General features: G+C 35.3%; 1 protein-coding gene across 2 annotated transcripts in view; it reads left to right on the top strand.

Moving 5' to 3' along the window:
* EFCAB7 (EF-hand calcium binding domain 7) overlaps positions 1–21,089 on the top strand; it is a 47,293-nt gene that overhangs the window by 11,703 nt on the left and 14,501 nt on the right. The window contains exons 7-10 of one of the 2 annotated variants that reach the window (XM_025427909.3): positions 10,596–10,737; positions 13,834–13,943; positions 16,528–16,685; positions 17,325–17,458. In XM_025427909.3, the coding sequence (XP_025283694.1) occupies positions 10,596–10,737; positions 13,834–13,943; positions 16,528–16,685; positions 17,325–17,458 (544 nt within the window). The remainder of the gene's footprint in view (positions 1–10,595; positions 10,738–13,833; positions 13,944–16,527; positions 16,686–17,324; positions 17,459–21,089) is intronic. The other variant, XM_025427910.3, reaches the window with a different exon arrangement.

Raw genomic sequence — 21,089 nt, 5'->3', positions numbered from 1 at the left:
GCCTGACTTGGGGCTCGATCCCAGTACCTTGGGATCAGTGGACCTGATCCGAAGGTAGATGCTTAATGGTTTAACCGACTGAGCCACCCAGGCTCCACAGAAGGGACAGATCTCACAGACAATGCCACAATTAGTCTATAGGCCGTAGTGATTGTGTAACAAAAGACAACATTTTGCATTTAAGACTCAAGAAGCATGGAATGGTGCTGATGACAAGTAGGAATTAAGTAAAAGATACTAGAAGAATTTAATGATTAAAAGAAGATGGCATAGTGTCTACTTTTAAATTCTGTGGCTTTCATATAAAATTTAGCATTTTGGAAATACTTCATAATCTTCATATTACTTACATAATTTACCTGACTTTTTATATTCTATTTCTTTTTTTTTTTTTTTTATCCTATTTCTGATCATGATACTGCCTGCTATTGTTTACTATCTGGTATTTCTTAGATGAGCTGAAATGATTTTTTTTAATCTGTAAATTAAAAAAATTCTGTTATTTAGCATGATTCAGTTGTTTGCATTTTACTTTGAATTTTTAAAATAAATTTCATAAATTTTATTTTTATAATTTAATATTTTTAAAAGATTTTATTTATTTATTTGACAGAAAGAGGGAGAGAGAGCACAAGCAGGGGGAGCTAGCTGCAGGCAGAAGAAGGAGGAGCAAGCTCCCAGCAAAAGCAGGGAGCCTGATGCAGGCCTGGATCCCAGGACTCTGGGATCATGACCTGAGCATAAGGCAGATGCTTAATGGACTGAGCCACCTAGGCTCCCCCCATCAGTCTTTATATAACACCCAGTGCTTATTACATCTCCTGCCTTCCTTAATATCCATCACCTGGTTACCCTATACCTCTACCCTCTCCCCTGCAGTAATCTCAAGTTTGTTTCCTATGATTAAGAGTCTCTTATAGTTTGTCTCCCTCTTTGATTTCATCTTGTATTTTTCCCTCCCTTCCTTTATGATCCTCTTTTGTTTCTTAAATTCCACATGCATGAAAGTGTATAATTGTCTTTTTTCTGACTGAGTTATTACACTTAGCGTGTGATTTATTTTAATTGAGCTTGATAGAGTAAATTACTAGTAGAACTGTTAATTATGTTCAAATACTTTATTTTAAACAAGTTTGAGTACCTCAATTTCATGTGGAGTAGAGAATTATGGGATTAGGACAGAGGAAGTTCTTTTCAGAACTTAGAAAATTGTTGAAATGGGATATGCATAAACCAGACTTTAAACTACAAATTCACACAATTAGTGAAGAATGTGTATTACAAGAGCTTTTCTATAGATCACGTATAGGTACTTCATCACTATTTTTCTAATCCTGAATTCTGTCTGCTTAGGTTTTATAATGTGCAAGGAATGTCAGGAGTTTTTCTTTGAGAGAAGAATAGAGAAAATAGACTAGAATTTTCTCTAATTCTAGAAAAAACTAGAGTTAGAGAAAACCCAAACCATGAGTTAAACTCCAGAGATGCAAAAAAAAATTAAAAAAATAAATAAATAAATAAATAAACTCCAGAGATGCAATACTTCCTACATGCAGGCTCCTAGAATGTGTTTTAAGTATGTGTTGATAGAGTATAAAACACAAATGTTCTATAACATATGCATATGTTGTGTATAATATGTTGTATAACATTTGTTTTATGTATGTCTATGTGTATAACAATACAAATAGTTTAAATATTGTCTGAATTTTTGTGAAGTCTCTAATTTTGTTATAAAAGTTTCTCATATTTTCAAAATGATGATCAATTCAGCTTGTCAATTAGATGGCAATACATATAAATTCCTCTAAGTCTATGCTAGATCTACAGCTTAATAATTTTACCTCACCTAAAACTTTAATAATAATATAGAATTGTATGTCAAAACAAATTACATTCTCTACAGCTTTACAAGAAAAATGTAACTTTACTGATGATACATTTAAGTTTTTTGATAGGTAGCATTTTCAACTCAACTATTTTTAATTTGTGCTTTTCAGCATTTCCTTATACATTGTGATTTAAAATAAATAAAATTTGTATATAACAAATGAGTTAATAGTTCTTTTTCCTTTTATATATTTACCTGAATTGGTAGAATATAGCACCACCTTATGCCCTGTGTAAGAATTACAAGCTACTATTTTATTTCTGCTTTATACTGTTTTAAAAAAAACTGTATCACACGTAAAATTTCTTACTCTTGTCATTCTAATATTTTTTTAAAAACTCAGCCTCCTTCCATTTTTCTCATAATACTCAAACTGTCAACTTAATCTATAATCCTTTCAAATTGATTTATTTGAATGAGCCAGCCACTTTATCAGTACTTTTTTCTTTTAAGTTATAACATTTTAGTCTAAGTTCTAGAGGAAAAGCTTTGTGTGATTAAAAGTCTATTTGTTTTAAAGAAATTTAGATTGAATAAACATTGGGTTTTTAATAACTCTGGCAGATCTTAAGAATTTGCTTCCTTTTATGCAGGAGAGCTACAAATTCTAGTACTGTCATTATTCAGTATTAGAATAATCTGATTGTTACATTGAAGCTTGATATAAATAATGTGGCATTTGTCTTTTTTCTATTTTATAATAGCTGTTGTTCCACCTTTTTACAGCTTCCTTTTTTTTTTTTAAGATTTTATTTAGGGGATCCCTGGGTGGCTCAGTGGTTTAGCGCCTGCCTTTGGCCCAAGGCGTGCTCCTGGAGTCCCAGGATCGAGCCCCACGTCGGGCTCCCAGCATGGAGCCTGCTTCTCCCTCTGCCTGTGTCTCATGGAGCCCCCCTCTATCTATCTCTCTCTCTCTCTTTCTCTACATCTATCATGAATAAATAAATAAAATCTTTTAAAAATATATTTATTTATTTATTTATTTATTTATTTATTTATTTATTTATTTATTCATTTATTCATGAGAGAGGCAGAGACATAGGCAGAAAGAGAAGCAGGGAGCCCAACATGAGACTCAGTCCCAGATCTCCAGGAGCACACCCTGGGCTGAAGGCAGATGCTTAACCGCTGAGCCACCCAGGCATCCCTTTTTACAGCCTTGTTAACCATGTATTGTAGTATCTAGATTGGCTGTCTTTCCAAGGAAACTTAAAAATTTCCTTTCTGTACTTTTTCTAAAACTGGAATTTAGGAAAGACCTCCAATAATAATGCTTAAACCCACTCCCCATGTAAAGCCATCTCCTGCCAGCCCATGGCACTGCCCCCAAGAAGTATAATACGCACATGGAAAAATTCTTACATTTGAGTTTCTCAAATGTCAGAAATTATTATGTTCACTATCAGTGTACCAGGAAAAATGCATTACAGGCATGCCTCATTTTATTACATTTCACTTTATTGCACTCCACAGATTTTGCATTTTTAAAAGGTTTTATTCATTCAAGTAAGCTCTACATCCAACATGGGGCTCAGATTCATGACCCCCTAGATCTAGAGTTGCATGTACCTCTGACTGAGCCAGTCCCTGCATTTTTTTTTTAATTGAAGGTTTATGGCAACCCTGTATCAAGCAAGTCTGTTAGTACCATTTTTTCTTTCAACAGTATTTGCTCACTTTGTGTCTCTGTATCACATTTTGATAATTCTTGCAGTATTCTTAAAAGTATAATAAAACTTTCATTATTATTATATTTGTTATGGTTATCTCTGATCAGTGATTATGAGTTACTGAAAGTTTAAATGATCAGTATTTTTTAGCAATAAAGTATCTTTTAATTAAGGTATATACATTTTTTTTTTAGACATAATGCTATTGCATGCTTAAACTATAGTATAGTGTAAACATGGCTTTTATATGCACTGGGAAAACAAAAAATTTGTTTGACTTGCTTTATTGTGGTATTCATTTTATTGCAGTGGTCTGGAGCCAAACCTGCAATATATCTCTGAGGTACGCCTGTTGTTTTTTAAACACTTTTTTAACCGTGGGAGAGAGGGCTAATACACCCATGATTAAATACAGATTTTCCAGCTACTAAAGAATCTGCATTTTTCAATAAGGAACCCAGATAATTATGTTTATCTTAACATTTCAATATGTGGGTAATTCCAAATGATAATGTTTTCTTATATTTTATTATAGTAGTTTTATAAACCTGAGCTTTCTTTTTAACATGAACTTTCTTTACATACTAGTTTTTGAAAAATCGTGACCAATATTTAAGTGTGAAAAAGAACAGAATTTTAAATATAGCTGGTAGTTTGGAGAGAAAGTAATGAGATCTAGATCCAGCTCTGGTTCTGCAATCAAGAAGAATTTTGTCAAGTAAATTCCTTTATTTTTCAGACTTCCATCAAAAGAGAAGTCTGGACTGGATTGCTTTTTTTTTTTTTTTTTTAAGATTTTATTTATTTATTGAGATGCAGAGAGAGAGAGAGATTGAGGAGAGAGAGAGGCAGAGACACAGGCAGAGGGAGAAGCAGGCTCCATACAGAGAACCTGACCTGGGACTCGATCCTGGATCTCCAGGATCACACTTCGGGCTGCAGGCGGCGCTAAACTGCTGCGCCACCGGGGCTGCCCTGGACTGGATTGCTTTTTATACTTCATCTACTTTAAATATTTTATAATTCTAAACTAATATCCCTTACCATTCCAGATGGGTGATGATAAAAAACATATTTATAAAATATTTGAGATGAAACTCCATTTGATAATGCTATAGTCAAAATTCATTTGAAAGGAAAACATGTTTTCCATTTGATGTCAGAATCTTAATTCAAACTATCTCAAATGGTAACTTGTCTAAATATTATGTGAGTATATCTTTCCCTTTCTTCTCTGTAACAATTGTAAGCATCTAGGATTGTGTTGATTATATTACAGTCAATTGGCTTTGAGGTAATGTCAGCATCTGTTGTTAGTCCTTAATAAATTCACAGGAAGGCTACGTGAAAATCTGTATACACTCTTACTCATCATTAATATTTGAATTTGAACTTCTGGCTCAAGCCCCTATTTGAGCCTCATTGAGTTATAAAATTTAGGATTTAGTATCTAGAGTATATTTTGTTTTGGAAACATGATCTAATCCTAGAAGCATTGATCCAAAAGTCTTAGACTGTTGACCTAATATTTCTACAAACTTCTTGTAAAATTCAGATTCTTTATAACCTCTGGGTACCTTAATTTCTCTGTTTATTAAAATGACTAATTTATATCTACCCCTTATTGCCTCATAGGGATGTTGTTGAAATATCATATATAATGACTCGTTTCTGTCATAGGCAATATACTTACGAAGATGAATTTCAATAATTTAAGGTCACATTTTAATTTCTCAGAATTAAAAGTACACATATCTTTTTATACCCCAAAGGTGTGACAGTGCTTGTGATTAATGACTGACTGAAAGCTTGAGTAATAGTTCAGCAATAATGGTAATTTCTTAAAATTCAGTTTAAGAAGAAATCTCCAAAGAAGAATATAAAAATCAAAAACTTACATAAGTTTAAAAGTAACCAAAACTAAAATAAGAGAAAATACATATATCAAAGCTTACAAAGGGTAGTCATCATCTAAAACAATCAAAAGAATTTATTAAAATATGTAACAAAACTACTGAGTCTGTGATAGAGCTAAGAAAATAAGAGAATGAGTAGGCAGTTCACACAAAACGAGACAAAAACAATAAACACATGGGTAAAAGTTCAATCTTGCTAGTAATCAGAGAAATTCAAATTAATGCAAAGTTGTTTCACTACCATTTTAATTGTTATGTCATTCTTAACTGCATTAATGTAAAGTGATGCAATACCATATACAAAAATATGTGGAATACTATAATGAATATTTTATATACCCATACTTAAGAAATCATTCCCTACCACTACTAAATTCCCTACCACTACTAAAATTTTTTTTAATTAATTAATTAATTTATTTGAGAGACAATGAGAGAGCACAAGCTGGGGGAGGGGTAGAAGGAGACAGAAAGAGCGGATCTCCAGAGCACTCTCTGCTTAGCGGACAGCCTGGTGCAGGGCTTCATCCCAGGACCCTGATATCATGACCTGAGCTGAAATCAAGAATTGGATGCTCAACCCACGGAGATACCCAGGTGCTCCCCGTCACCCAGTTTTTTAAATGATAATACTACCGACCAAGTTATGGTAGTGACAAAATTGTTACATTGTACATTGTTGATAGTATTATAAAATTGGATCAGTTTCATTAGCCTTAAAAGTGTGTATACTTTTGGCCTAGGAGTTCTTTTGAAGGATACTATTCATGAAAGGAAAAGCATTTGGACAAAGTAGTCTTCATTTTTTAAAAAAATATTTTATTTATTCATGAGAGACACAGGGAGAGAGAGAGGCAGAGCCACAGGCAGAGGGAGAAGCAGGCTCCATTCAGGGAGCCAGATGTGGGACTTGATCCCGGGATTCCAGGATCACACCCTGGGCCAAAGGCGGTGCTAAACCTCTGAGCAACTGGGCTGCCCAGTAGTCTTCATTTTATTATTATTTATACTGAGAGAAATTAGAAATGACCTAAATATCTAATATTTTAGAAATAAGTAATGGTATACCAACTCAATGAGTAATTATAGAACCAGTTAAGTTGAAAAAATTTAAATATTACTTAGCAAAATTTTTTTTAATTGTGGAAAAATATACATAACGTAAAATCTTCCATTTTAACAATTTCTAAGTGTATGGTTCTGTGCATTTAAATATATTCACATTGTTGTGCAACTGTCACCACTATCCATCTCCAGAAGCGTTTCATCATCCCCAACTGAATCTGTTTACCCATTGAACAATAACCCAATTTCCTCCTCTTTCCACTCTTGGCAAATAATGCTCTACTTTCTGCCTCTGAATTTAACTAATCTAGATACCTCATATAAGTGGAATTATACAATATTTGTCCTTTCGTGTCTGGCTTACTTCACTTAGAGTGTCTACAGTGTTTATCTATGTGGAGCATATGTTAGAATTTTATTCCCTTTTAAGGCTGAATAATATTACATTTGTATGTATATTCTACATTTTGTTTATCCATTCATCCAACAGTAGACATTTGGATTCTTCCCATTTGGCTGTTGTGAATAATGCTGCAATGAAGATGGGTGTACAAATATCTGTTTGAGTCTCTTTTTTCAATATATATCCAGAAATGGAATTGCTGGATCATATAATAATTCTGTGTTTAATTTTGGGGGAAACTGACAAACTTTTCCACAGTGACTTCACATTTCACATTCTTACCAGCAATGTACAAGAGTTCCAATTTCTCCACATCCTTGTCAGCACTTGTTATTTTCTGTGTTTTTGGCTTTTTTTTTTTTTTTAATAGCCATCCTATTGGGTAGGAAGTAGTAGCTCATTGTGGTTCTGATTTGCATTTCCTTAATGATGCGATATTGAGCATCTTTTCATGTGCTTATTGGCCATCTGGTATGTTCTTTGGAATAATGTCTACTCAAGTCTTAAGACTATTTTTTAATTGGGCTTTTTGGTTTTTGTTGTTGAGTTGTAAGTTTTTAATATATCCTGGATATTAATTCATTTTCAGATATATGACTGCCAATATGTTCTCCCATTCTGTGGGCTGCTTTTTCACTGTGTTGATAGTGTCCTTTGATGCACAAAGGTTTTTAATTTTGATGAAGTCCAGTTTGTATTTTTTTCTAGCCTGTGTTTTTGGTGTCATCTCTAAGAAATCATTGCCAAATCCAATATCATGAAGCTTTTCTACTCTTTCCTTCTTAGAGTTTTTTAGTTTTAGTACTTATATTTAGGTTTTTGATCCATTTTATATCAATTTTTGTATACGGTATAAGGTAAGAGTCCAAATTAATTATTTTGCACTTGTATATCCAGGTTTCCCAGCCTCATTTGTTGACCAGATTGTCCTTTCTCCTATTGAATGGTCTTAGGATCCTTTAAAAAAAAATTGTTTGTTTATTTATTTTAGAAACAGATCCTGCATGTGAGCAGGAATAGGGATGTAGGGATTTAGAAAGGAAGGGAAAATGACAAGCAGACTCTGAGCAAAGCACAAAACCTGGCACTGGGCCAGCTCTCATGGTCATAAGGCCATGACCTGAGCCAAAACTTAGAGTCGGAGGCTTAACTGACTGAGCTACCCAGATGCCCCTGGTCTTAGCATCCTTGTTGAAAATTACCTGACCATATATGTGAGAATTTTTTTCTGGCCTTTTTATACCATTAGTCTATATATTTGTCTTTATGCCAGTATTACACTGTTTTGATTACTGTAGCTTTGAAGTAAGTTTTGAAATCAGGATATATAAGTCCTCCCAACTTGTTCTTATTTTTTAATAGCAAAATATTTTGGATATGACATTAAATGGAAAAGACATAATATAAAAAAGGTTAATTAGAATGTAAATAATAGGTTTTTATGTAAAGCCAGTATTAGGATGGATTACATGGAAATCAAACTAGGATGATAGAATTATGGAGATTTTTCCCCTATTTTTAAATTTTCTAATTTTAAGTGTATATTGGTACTATGAAAATAATATTAAATATGAAATTAATTACCATTTGTACAAGAACAAAATGATGCATAAATACATGTTAGGATAATTTAGCCTTTAAAAGAAGTTAGTAAGAAGTCAGTCTCGGGGCATTTGGGTGACTCAGACAGTTAAGCATCTGCCTTCCACTCAGGTCTTGATCTCAGGGTCCTAGGATCAAGCCCTGCATTGGGCTCCTTGCTCAGTGAGCAGGGAGTCTGCTTCTCCCTCTGTCCCTCCCCTTATTCATGCTTGCTCTCTCTCTCGAATAAATAAAATCTTGACACATTAAAAAAAAAAGAAATCTTAATGTAATTATGTTTGTTCTCACCTTTTTAGTGCCGTAGTAGATAATTCTACTAGGGATTACTGGTATTTTTTTATTTTATTATTCACATCTAATGCATACCTTTTCAGTAGCTTTCTTAATATTAGTGAAATCTTGGCCTTATCTAAATATCCTTCCAGATAATTTTTCAAAATAATTTTTTTAAAGATTTATATATTTATTTATTTATTCATTCAGAGAGAGGGAGAGAGGCAGAGAGAGAAGCGGGCTCCATGCAGGAGAGCCCGACGTGGGACTCGATCCCGGGTCTCCAGGATCATGCCCTGGGCTGCAGGCGGCGCTAAACCGCTGCGCCACTGGTGCTGCCCTCAAAATAATTTTTTTAAAGTCACTTCAAAACCTTATAAATATGTTTGAAAGTCATTAGGAGTAGAACAGAGGTATATTTTACATTATAGGTAAACAAGCCTAATAAATTAAAGACCATTTTTATACATATGGCAATGGCAAAATTCCTCATACCTTCAGTGGAGAATTTTTAACTTTTTTTTTTTAAGATTTTATTTATTTATTCATGAGAGACACATACAGAGAGAGCGAGGCAGAGACACAGAGGGAGAAGCAGGCTCCATGCAGGGAGCCCGATGTGGGACTCGATCCCAGGTCCCCAGGATCACACCCTGGGCCAAAGGCGGTGCTAAACTGCTGAGCCACCCGGGCTGCCCCAATTTTTTACTTTCTACATATGGCATCATCTTTGAGTTTTATTTTTTATTTTTATATCTCTTTATATTTTTTATATCTTTTTAGTTAATAGATCGCTTATAGAGCTATTAGTTTCGATCAGAAGGGATTTGGCTAGTCAGAAATGGCAGAATAAATCATACAGAAAAACTTTTCTCTAAACTAATGTTTATCAGCATTTCACTATAGCTGTAAAACTTATTCAGTGTTCTTTTAGTTACCTGGACTTGAAACAGTTATTTTGGTTGTCATATACGTTAACTTTTAAATACAAAGTCATCACTTTTCCTTTTGACATCAGTTTCAGTGGTCCTTAGTCATCTTTAGTATGTTCCAAGCACTAATCCTGCCCTAATTATGGTAGCAGTATTTTTTTTAAATACTTATTTATTTGAGAGAGAGAGCATGTGAGTGGTGGCAGGGGCAGGTGCAAATCCACAAGCTGACTTCCCACTGAACGCAGAGCCTGATCAGGGTGGGAGGTGGGGCGGGTCCTTGATCCCAAGACCCATGAAATCATGCCCTGAGCCAAAACCAAGAGTCGACACTCAATGGACTAAGCCATCTGGTGCCCCTGTGGCAGCATTTTTATTTATTACTTTGTTTCAGTATTTCTTCCACTCTCATGAACCTTATTTTTCTTTTTTCTTTCCATATGTTTTTTCTTAGCTTTTCACTATCTAAAGTCCACTAATCCTTCAAGATACAGTTCATAGATTGCCCTCTCAGTTTACATTGATGGCCACCCCACCATCCCATCAGTCAGATACCATTGAGTACCTACAATGTACCAGGCATTATTTTAGGAATTAGAGTTATTATTTTGCACATGTAATTATTTTCTTGTTCTAACCATATAGAACTGTCAATTATAATTGAATTGTGTTATGCCTATTGGGTGTGTTGTTGTTTTTAACCTCTTAATGATGTCACAAATTCCTGGAAGTCAGTGGCTCTATTTGACATTTCTTTTATATCCTCCTCAGGTTTCTCTTTATTACTCTGCATGCTGGAAACATTTAATAAATGTTTGAAAAAATTTTTTTCCTTCATTTCAGGAATGGCCGTGTGTACAATCAAAAGGTTGCTTTTTCTTAGAAGAAGATGGTGAAATCATTAGTCATCAATATAGGATGCAAATAGTTCAGAGATCCATGGTTTATCTAACAATTAAACCATTAAACCTGAGTCAAGTTGAAGGCAAGTTTAAATTTTTCATGTACTTTTAAAAATATCAATTCATGTTCCCTTTGAAAATACTTATGTAAGTATTTGGTAGCCTTACTGAAGAAAATGTACCTAAGAAACATGGTTACATATATTTCTTTTTTTTTTTTTTTTAGAATAAATTTGTGTTTTTAGGGTTTTTTTTTTTTAAGATTTTATTCATTTATTCATGAGAGACAGAGAGGCAGAGGGAGAAGCAGGCTTTTCACCAGGAGCCTGATGTGGGGACTCGATCCAAGGACTCTGGGGCCATGCCCTGAGCCAAAGGTGGACGCTTAACCACTGAGCCACCCATGCATCCTGGTTACATACATTTCAAGAAAGAAAGCTTTAGTTTATACTTTGACTGTGTTATTATATTTTACAAAGTATTTAAGTTCTTTTCATGTATATTTAAAGCATGTTTTATTTTAAATCATTTATTTATTAAAGTTAGTGGCTTTATTATTTTTTTAATTTATTTTTATTTATTTATGATAGAGAGAGAGTGAGAGGCAGAGACACAGGCAGAGGGAGAAGCAGGCCCCATGCCGGAAGCCCAACGTGGGACTCGATCCCGGGACTCCAGGATCGCGCCCTGGGCCAAAGGCAGGCACGAAACCGCTGAGCCACCCAGGGATCCCCTATTTTAAATAATTTAAAAACAAGAACAAAGTGTACCCTGGTTTCTTCATGACACAGAATGAACTTTTTATTTACTAATTAATTTTTAGCTTTTCCATTTGTCAGTTTTTTAAATTAATATGTTTAAGAGAAGTTATGTAGAAACATAATTTGGAGCAATATGAAATACAAACAATTTTGTTTTTAAGATTTTATTTTATTCAGGAGAGACACAGAGAGAAGGCAGAGACATAGGCAGAGGAAGAAGCAGAGGAAACAGAGGAAGAAGCCTTTGGCTCAGGGTGTGATCCCAGAGTTTCGGGATGGAGTCCTGCATCAGGCACTCTGCATGGAGCCTGCTTCTCCTTCCTTTTCCTATGTCTCTGCCTCCCTCTCTGTGTCTCTCATGAATAAATAAATAAAATCTTAAAAAGAAAAAAAAGGGAAGAAAAAGCAAGAGCACTTAGGGCTTCCTGAGCCTTGGGCTCAGAACTGGCACATTATTTTTGCTATATTCTGTTGTTCACAGCAAGTAACAAAGCAAGTTCAGATTTATAAGATAGAGAAATAGACTTCATCTCTTGTTGGAGGAGCTGCAAAGTCAAATTGCAGTGGGCTGTGATTACAGAGAAGGCAGCCATTTCTGCTGTCTTCCACAGAAGGCAAGGAAATAAGCCTTATGGATGTAGGGCTGGTGGAAAGGAGAGGTGAAGAGTAGAAGTGGCAGTGCATTCCACACAGAGGGAATACTCCGTCAGAGGCTCTGAGGTGACAGTGTGCCTGGAGAGAGAGAGAGAGAGTTAGAACAGCAAGGTGATTAGGATGGCTAGAATAAGGTAGGAGAATGAAGGAATGAAGTAGAAGAGGAGGACAGGAAGGAACCAGGACAAAATTAGGTAGAGCTGATTTTGTTTGTTTGTTTGTTTGTTTGTTTTTGCCATAATGAAGACTTAGGCTTCTGAGAGAAATGAGGAAGCATAGGAGGATTTTCCCCATGGCTGCCCTCATGATTTTCTCTTTTATCTTTAATATAACTGTTTGAATATATGTCTAGGTGCTTGCGTTTTTCTTGTTAATGCTGTTATTGTGAGGTTCATTTGTATTTACTCTGCTTGGATTTTTTGGCTTCTTGTCTTTCATTATTTTTTGAAAATTTTCTACCTTTATTTCTTCAAGTATTTTTTCTGCTCTCTCTTCTTCTTCTACTTGTATGGTGCATGACATCTTGTCTTCTGTGCTGTACCAGAGATAAACCAATGCTTGCATCTCCTCTCTTCTTGCAAAGGTGTCTTTTCTTGGTTTTCAGGATCCTTGGTTGCCCTGAGACCTCAGCTCTGATGAGTTCAAAAAAATATGATTTTCTAGTTCATGTACTTTTTCTTGTTGTTATATTGGGAGCCACATTATTCCAACTCTCAACTCCATCAGAGGATTTTTAGTAAAGACAGGACATAATTGACATATTTTGATAAGAGCAGTCAGGTTGGGCAGCCCCAGTGGCTCAGCGGTTTGGTGCCGCCTTCAGCCCAGGGCCTGATCCTGGAGACCTGGGATTGAGTCCCACGTCGGGCTCCCTGCATGGAGCCTGCTTCTCCCTCTGCCTGTGTCTCTGCCCCCTCCCCTGTCTCTCATGAATAAATAAATAAAATCTTAAAAAAAAAAAAGCAGTCAGGTTGCTATATTAGAAATAGATTGAAGAATACCTAAGAGAAAGCAAGGAGGCCAGCTATGATGCTATTGCAGACTGCTAGGATGGTACTGATGATGTTTTGAACCAGGAATGTAGAAGTAATAAGAGGTAGACCTGGATATATTTTGAAGGGTAAACCATAGGATTTTCTGAAGATTGGCTATGATGTGTGAGAGAAGAAAAAAGTTAAAGATAATTTCAAGATTTTTCGCTTGACTAGAAGCGTGGCAACTGGAAGGATGAGTTACTATTTACTGAGCCTGAGAGAGGAGTATAGATGGAGAGTTTTTTTTAAGGGGTTGGGGAAGGTCAGTTTTAGATATAGATATTCAAGTGGAAATGTCAAATAGGCAGTTGATTATATGGGTGTAAAGTTCAGAGAAAAGATTCTAGCTGGAGACATAAATTATGGAGTTGTGAGCACATAGATGGGGTCTAACATCTTTTCTATGAGTGCCTCTTCACAGGTAAGCTAGTGTTTGGATCTCAGCTCTCTGAAAGGGTTTGTTTTTCCTTGAATTTCTGGCTACTTGGTTGCCTTGCAACCTCAGCTTTCTGATAAATTTAAGAAAGTTATGATTCTTAGAAAGTAAATAGAATATTTCTAGCAAGGTCACCGTATATAGTTACAAATGCTATGATGTTTCTATATGAAAATGGGTTGTGTATTTCTTAAAAAGAAATCTAAAGGGGAAAGAAACTACTAACTTCTTTTTTAGATAGGGGACAGAGTAAGTAGTAATTGCTTATTTTAAGATTTTTTTTTTTTTAAATAGGAAAACCATCCCCTTGGTTATCAGTTGATACTACCTTGTATATTCTTAAGGAAAATGAGAATCAAGCAACCCTACAACTCATGTGTTTTACTGAACTACGAAATAGAGAAGTATACATGTTTATTTCCTAATGTTTAATTTAAAAATATAATATCTCAAGTTTGGGGACACAGTAGTTTTTCTATATTTGTTTTTAATTTTTTATCTTTCCTCCAATTAGGATATATATAGTACTTAAGCACTATGCATATTATATGTGCCTTATTAATTGTAATGGATTTCTTCTTGTTTGCTGAGATTAAGAGCTGAGGATTGATTAGTAGTCTTGGCTTTATAACTTAAAAGTTGTGTGACATTTTACTTTCTTCTCTAAATGCTCAGATGCCTCACATGTGTCTTTTTTTTTTTTTTTTTTTTTTTATGCAGTAAAAATGATCAATGCCAGTGGATTTTTTTCCTAAATACAAGCAATTCAAGACTTTGGAAAAGTTGCTTTAGATGTTTGTCTTACTTATACTACTACTGCAAAAAAGAAAAACTTCAAGATTACTATCCTCAGGCTTGACTCATATTATAGGGTTCAAAAACAGATTGATCTGAAAGAATGCTTTTAAATGATTTTATATATTGCCTGTGGGGTTGTTCTGATCTTTTCTAATTATATATTTACTCAGAGACCAAATATGTGAGGCAGATACATAAATGTGGCTATTTATTTTATGAGGACTACAAAATACATCTGCTACACAACAACAGGAATAATACTATTCAAGGGCTTACTGCAATATCATATTTAATCTTTATATAGGTCCAATGACAGATAAACATTTCCCTGATGGAATGTTATATAAAAGTCTTTATTGTAGGCTTGCTAACAGACGAGAATAGTTATAGGCAAGAAACAAATAAAATGACAGAAGTTAATGTTTTGATGAAACTCTTCTTCAGAACTGACTACGAAGTTAAGTTCAAGATAAAGCATTGTCCAAATAGCTTTTCCCATTTTGTTTTGGATAAAATTACTTTCTTATGATATTCCATGTATAAAAATGTTAGTACATAGCAAGCCTATAATAAACTTTGAATGAATTTCTATTTACCCTTTTACTATATTGGCTTCTGTTTTTCTGTAATATGTCATATTTACAAAGGATTTTATTTTCAGTTTTAGTTTCACAATTATTTTCTTTAGGAAGAGTTTTGTGCCCATGGAAGGCTTTCTGTTTGCCATCCACAGTGGCAATTCAAGGTTATATGTGGAGATAAGGGAAGTTCTTGGGATAACATGTCATAAGAAGCAGCAGGAACTGCTTTTCACTCCTGGATATCAGTCTACATCTGGCCAATTTACAAGATTATGGTTTCCCAAGGAGGGATTTGGTCAATCTTTTAGTCTTTGAAATGACCCTGATTTTATTAGATTGTATCTTGTATCAAGATAGGATGTGGTTACTTTAGGATGATTATGGTTCCTCTAACTTGTGGAGACAGAAATAGGGCTGAACCCAGAATTCACATAAGCAACTTTTATTTTGTGTATGAGTCACTGGGATGATCTAAAATACATCTGTGTTTTGAAAGTTTTTGGACACAATATTAGATAAAATTTTGTAGGGTGATTCTGTGCTGAAGGGCAAATATAGCTATTTACTTGGCTATTACACATGATTAGAAGATGCTTAGATTTAATGTATTTGACAGAGGTAACCCCTAGGTTTTATAGGAAGCTGTTTGGTTGCAGAATGCACCTAGAAGGTCCACAGAGAGATACCATTATGCTTTCTTTTATGAAACAGTAGAATAAAATGTTCCTTATACAAAATTCTTGGCTCTCATTATAAATATACTGTGATAGAAAAGAATTTTGTATAAGGTTCAGTTTTATCTGGGATTCTACCATCTTTTATAGTTTTATAGTCCATATTGCATAATAATTAGATTCCAGTGCTTCTGTCTACATGACTGGACTCTTAAACATATGGCTAGCTCATACAAATAGAGAACTCTTTGAAATACATTTAATTTTTACTTTTGCTTATTGAAATTTGATTTATAAGTCATATTTTTATATTTGTTTTTTTCATATTTTTATATTTGAATCAAACTAGGGAACTGTAACTCAAAAATTATTCTGAGATCTCTCTCTTTGCTACCTGTTGAAGTCGTTTGTATCACATGTTTTTGAAGATTATTGGGGAAGATTTAGAAGTTATATAACTTCTTACCTGTTATAGTATTAGGCATTTGTTTTTAAAATATATTACAAACTACAGGGATCCCTGGGTGGCGCAGCGGTTTGGCGCCTGCCTTTGGCCCAGGGCGCGATCCTGGAGACCCGGGATCAAATCCCACATTGGGCTCCCGGTGCATGGAGCCTGCTTCTCCCTCTGCCTATGTCTCTGCCTCTCTCTCTCTCTCTCTCTCTCTCTCTCTCTCTGTGACTATCATAAAATAAAAAAATAAATAAAAAATATTACAAACTACATCTAATGGTCTTTTTTTTTTTTTTAATCTAATGGTCTTATGCTAGGGCTACCTTTAATAAAAAGATTTTGAAGCCTGTAAAAAATTGATAGAAGCATAATAGAGTTGGTGAATATTGATAAATTGCTTCTAATACTTCTGTTTCAGAAGAAAGATAAAAAATCATTAAGACTAATAGTGGTTGTTGTTTTTTAATTCTTTTGAGAAAAGGTGTTTGGTTGGACTGGTGAACTAGGACCTGGAATTTACTGGTTAATTCCTTCCACAACTGGCTGTAGGCTAAGGAAAGAAAGAAAACCAATAACTGAAGAGGCCCAACTTGTGTACAGAGATGAAACAGGGGAATTATTTCTTACAAAGGAATTTAGGTAAGTTTTGTTTGTTAAGGTTAGGACTATAACATCTAGATTGGTTATAGATCAATAGCCTATCCTTTGGCCAGCTTCCACCTCCACCCCCAGATTCTAATACAGTAATTCAGCTCATTCACTAGGCATCTGAAAGTGACTTTCCATTCACGGGTCTGGGATTGCCATTCATTTCTGGGTTCCACACATTTGGCAAAATAACTTTAGTCACACATGTATAGATTTCTACCTGACTAGACACTGCCTTAGGAATAGACCCTGCTAGTTGCACTGTTAACTTAGATAACTGTCAAATATGAAATCCAAATGCTTAGGTGGTTCTCTCATACCCTAGATATATACAATAATATCTGGAAGAAGAAAAAGGAAAAGAAGGAGGAGGAGGGGAGGGAGAGGGAGAGGGGGAAGGACAAGAAAACCGGAAGAGAAAGTAGAAAGGAAGGAGGGAATTACTATTCATTGAGTTCTTACTATGAGATACTATGGTTCTTTTAAAACCTTGTTTATCTCCTATTACACTGAATAAGAAATATATCTAGATACATTTAAGTTCACAAAAATTGTTTTAATGCCTTAATATTACTTCCTTTTAGTCTAGTTGCCTTGGGGACAAATTATTTCCTATCTTTATAATTTTAGGTCAACTTTATCAGATATATTTGAAGTAATTGATTTAGATGGAAATGGTCTTCTAAGCCTTGAAGAATATAATTTTTTTGAATTGAGAACAAGTGGTGAGAAATGTGATGAGGATGCTTGGGCTGTCTGCCGAGGTAAGCACTTATCTTTTTCTTTCTTTTTCTTTTCTTTTAGGTTTTATTTATTTGAGAGAGAGAGAAGTATGTAAGTGGGAGAAGGGGTGGGACAAGCAGACTCTGTGCTGAGCTCAGAGCCAGATGCAGTGCTCAATCTCCATGACCCTGAGATCGTGACCTGAGCTGAAATTGAGTCAGTCACTTGATCCACTGAGCCACCCTGGCACCCCACACTTTTCTTTTTCTTAGTGGATATATTAAAAATATGTAGCATCCTTTCATCGTTAAGAAATAAAATATAAAACTATGAAGATAGAATATTATTACGGCAATTAGGACAGTTAAAAAGTAATAGCATTGTGGGGCACCTGGGTGGCTCAGTCTGCTAAGTGTCGCCTTTGGCTCAGGTCATGATACAGGCAGGCTCTCTGCTCAGTGGGGAGCTTACTTCACCTTCTCTCTTGCTTTACTTCCTGCTCACACTCTTTCTCGAAAATAAATAAAATCTTAAAAAGAAAAAGGAATAACATTGTGTATAGACCATAAAGATGTAAACATTTGTTTTCCTTAAATTGATAGTTATTGTAATATGTAAGTCAAAAGAAAATATCAATTACTTAAATGTAATTTCATTTTTAGCCCTTGCTCTTTGGAACTTAGAATGGAAAAAAACTTTGTCCCAGCTCTTTGATACTAATAGGATTGAAGTTGTCAAGAGCCCCAAACTGTGCCCAGGAGAGGGCAGCAAAGAACTAATAGGCTAGGGTTTTATTAAAAATTAAGCAGTTTCAAGGACTTTTTTTTTTTTTAAGATTTTATTTATTTGAGAGAGAGACAGAGATAGCGAGAGAGCACATACAAGTGGGAAAGAGAGGGAGAAGCAGGCCCCCTGCTGGCCCCCTGCTGAGCACGTGGGACATGATTCTAGGACCCCAGAATCATGACTTGAGCCGAAGGCAGATACTTAACTGACTGAGCCACCCAGGTGGCCCTCCACGAAGTTCTTTATATATGTTAAGAATTCTTTAGTCTCTTGTATTTGAGCTGAATTAAGAAAGTACATGGAGGTATAAAAACTAAAAATACCAAGATGGGCAAAGAAAAATACTGAGAATGAGACAAATTCTGTTATCTCTTAGGAGAAGTCTGGGAAGAGGGTAGGACTTGTATATTTAAGCCAAGGACTGAAAGATCAAAGGGAAAACCAAAAAGCCATAGCCAGCTATGGATCACAGAGTAAGAAGGCCAGAATGCAGTCAGGAGGCACATTAACTCACATATTGGTGTCATTGGGGTAACAACGTATCCTACCCCTTTGGTTCTTAAAATGGTCTAAGCTTGGCAAAATCAGTGAGCCAGGTGGGAGTCTGCTAAATCTATCTATCTAAACAGCAAATAAAGTAGAAGTGTTATTAATACAAAAGTTTTCAAAAATATATATTTTTGACTGAAAGTTTATATAGTATAATCAGGAACAAGAAATACATATTGATTTATATTATTAAGCTTTGTTTTTTTGTAATAAATTTATTTTTTATTGGTGTTCAGTTTGCCAACTTACAGAATAACACCCAGTGCTCATCCCGTCAAGTGCCCCCCTCAGTGCCCGTCACCCATTCACCCCCACCCCCCCACCCTCCTCCCCTTCCGCCACCCCTAGTTCGTTTCCCAAAGTTAGGAGTCTTTCATGTTCTGTCTCCCTTTCTGATATTTCCAACACACTTTTCCCTTATATTCCCTTTCACTATTATTTATATTCTCCAAATGAATGAGAACATATAATGTTTGTCCTTCTCCGATTGACTTACTTCACTCAGCTATTCAACATAGTGCTGGAAGTCCTAGCCTCAGCAATCAGACAACAAAAAGACATTAAAGGCATTCAAATTGGCAAAGAAGAAGTCAAACTCTTCCTCTTCGCCGATGACATGATACTCTACATAAAAAACCCGAAAGCCTCCACCCCAAGATTGCTAGAACTCATACAGCAATTCGGCAGCGTGGCAGGATACAAAATCAATGCCCAGAAATCAGTGGCATTTCTATACACTAACAATGAGACTGAAGAAAGGGAAATTAAGGAGTCAATCCCATTTACAATTGCACCCAAAAGCAGAAGATACCTAGGAATAAACCTAACCAAAGAGGTAAAGGATCTATACCCTAAAAACTACAGAACACTTCTGAAAGAAATTGAAGACACAGATGGAAAAATATTCCATGCTCATGGATTGGCAGAATTAATATTGTGAAAATGTCAATGTTACCCAGGGCAATTTACACATTTAATGCAATCCCTATCAAAATACCATAGACTTTCTTCAGAGAGTTAGAACAAATTATTTTAAGATTTGTGTGGAATCAGAAAAGACCCCGAATAGCCAGGGGAATTTTAAAAAAGAAAACCATATCTAGGGGCATCACAATGCCAGATTTCAGGTTGTACTACAAAGCTGCGGTCATCAAGACAGCGTGGTACTGGCACAAAAACAGATACATAGATCAATGGAACAGAATAGAGAACCCAGAAGTGGACCCTGAACTTTATGGTCAACTAATATTCGATAAAGGAGGAAAGACTATCCATTGGAAGAAAGACAGTCTCTTCAATAAATGGTGCTGGGAAAATTGGACATCCACATGCAGAAGAATGAAACTAGACCACTCTCTTTCACCAGACACAAAGATAAACTCAAAATGGATGAAAGATCTAAATGTGAGACAACATTCCATCAAAATCCTAGAGGAAAACACAGGCAACACCCTTTTTGAACTCAGCCACAGTAACTTCTTGCAAGATACATCCAGGAAGGCAAAAGAAACAAAAGCAAAAATGAACTATTGGGACTTCATCAAGATAAGAAGCTTTTGCACAGCAAAGGATACAGTCAACAAAACTAAAAGACAGTCTACAGAATGGGAGAAGATATTTGCAAATGACGTATCAGATAAAGGGCTAGTTTCCAAGATCTATTATTAAGCTTTGAATAATAAGATTGATAGTAAAAAGAATATTATTTTTAGGAAGATATAATCATCTTATAACTTTAATGATACAATCTTTTGATAGTCTATTGTTGGTACTAGAGCACATTCAGTAAGAGTGAATCATAATTAGAATTTTCTTAAGGTAAAGTTTTTGATAAATAAAGTTTTAGTTTAATTAAATTGGGGGAGCCTGGGTAGCTCAGTTGGTTAAACATCTGACTCTTGAACTCAGCTCAGATCTTTGTCTTAAGGTGGTGAGGTCAGGCCCTGAGTAGAGTCTACTTAAAAAATAATAATTTAATTGGTAGAATTGATAATTATTATCTTTTTTTTTCTTGTCTTTATTTATTTGTTCATGAGAAACACGGAGAGAGAGAGAGAGAGCGAGGCAGAGACACAGGCAGAGGGAGAAGTAGGCTCCATGCAGGGACCCTGACGTGGGACTCGATTCCAGGTCTCCAGGATCATGCCCAGGGTTGAAGGCAGCGCTAAACTGCTGAGCCACCGGGGCTGCCCGATAGTTATCATCTTTTGAGAAATTACCGTATATTAGTTTTTTTTTTTTTTTAATTTATGATAGTCACAGAGAGAGAGAGAGAGAGGCAGAGACACAGGCAGAGGGAGAAGCAGGCTCCATGCACCGGGAGCCCGACGTGGGATT

This window comes from Canis lupus, chromosome 5 (assembly GCF_003254725.2).
Source record: "Canis lupus dingo isolate Sandy chromosome 5, ASM325472v2, whole genome shotgun sequence".
In the NCBI taxonomy this organism is placed as follows: domain Eukaryota; kingdom Metazoa; phylum Chordata; class Mammalia; order Carnivora; family Canidae; genus Canis; species Canis lupus.
Note: the sequence above shows the minus strand (reverse complement) of the source record. Positions and strands in the feature narration are given on the sequence as shown.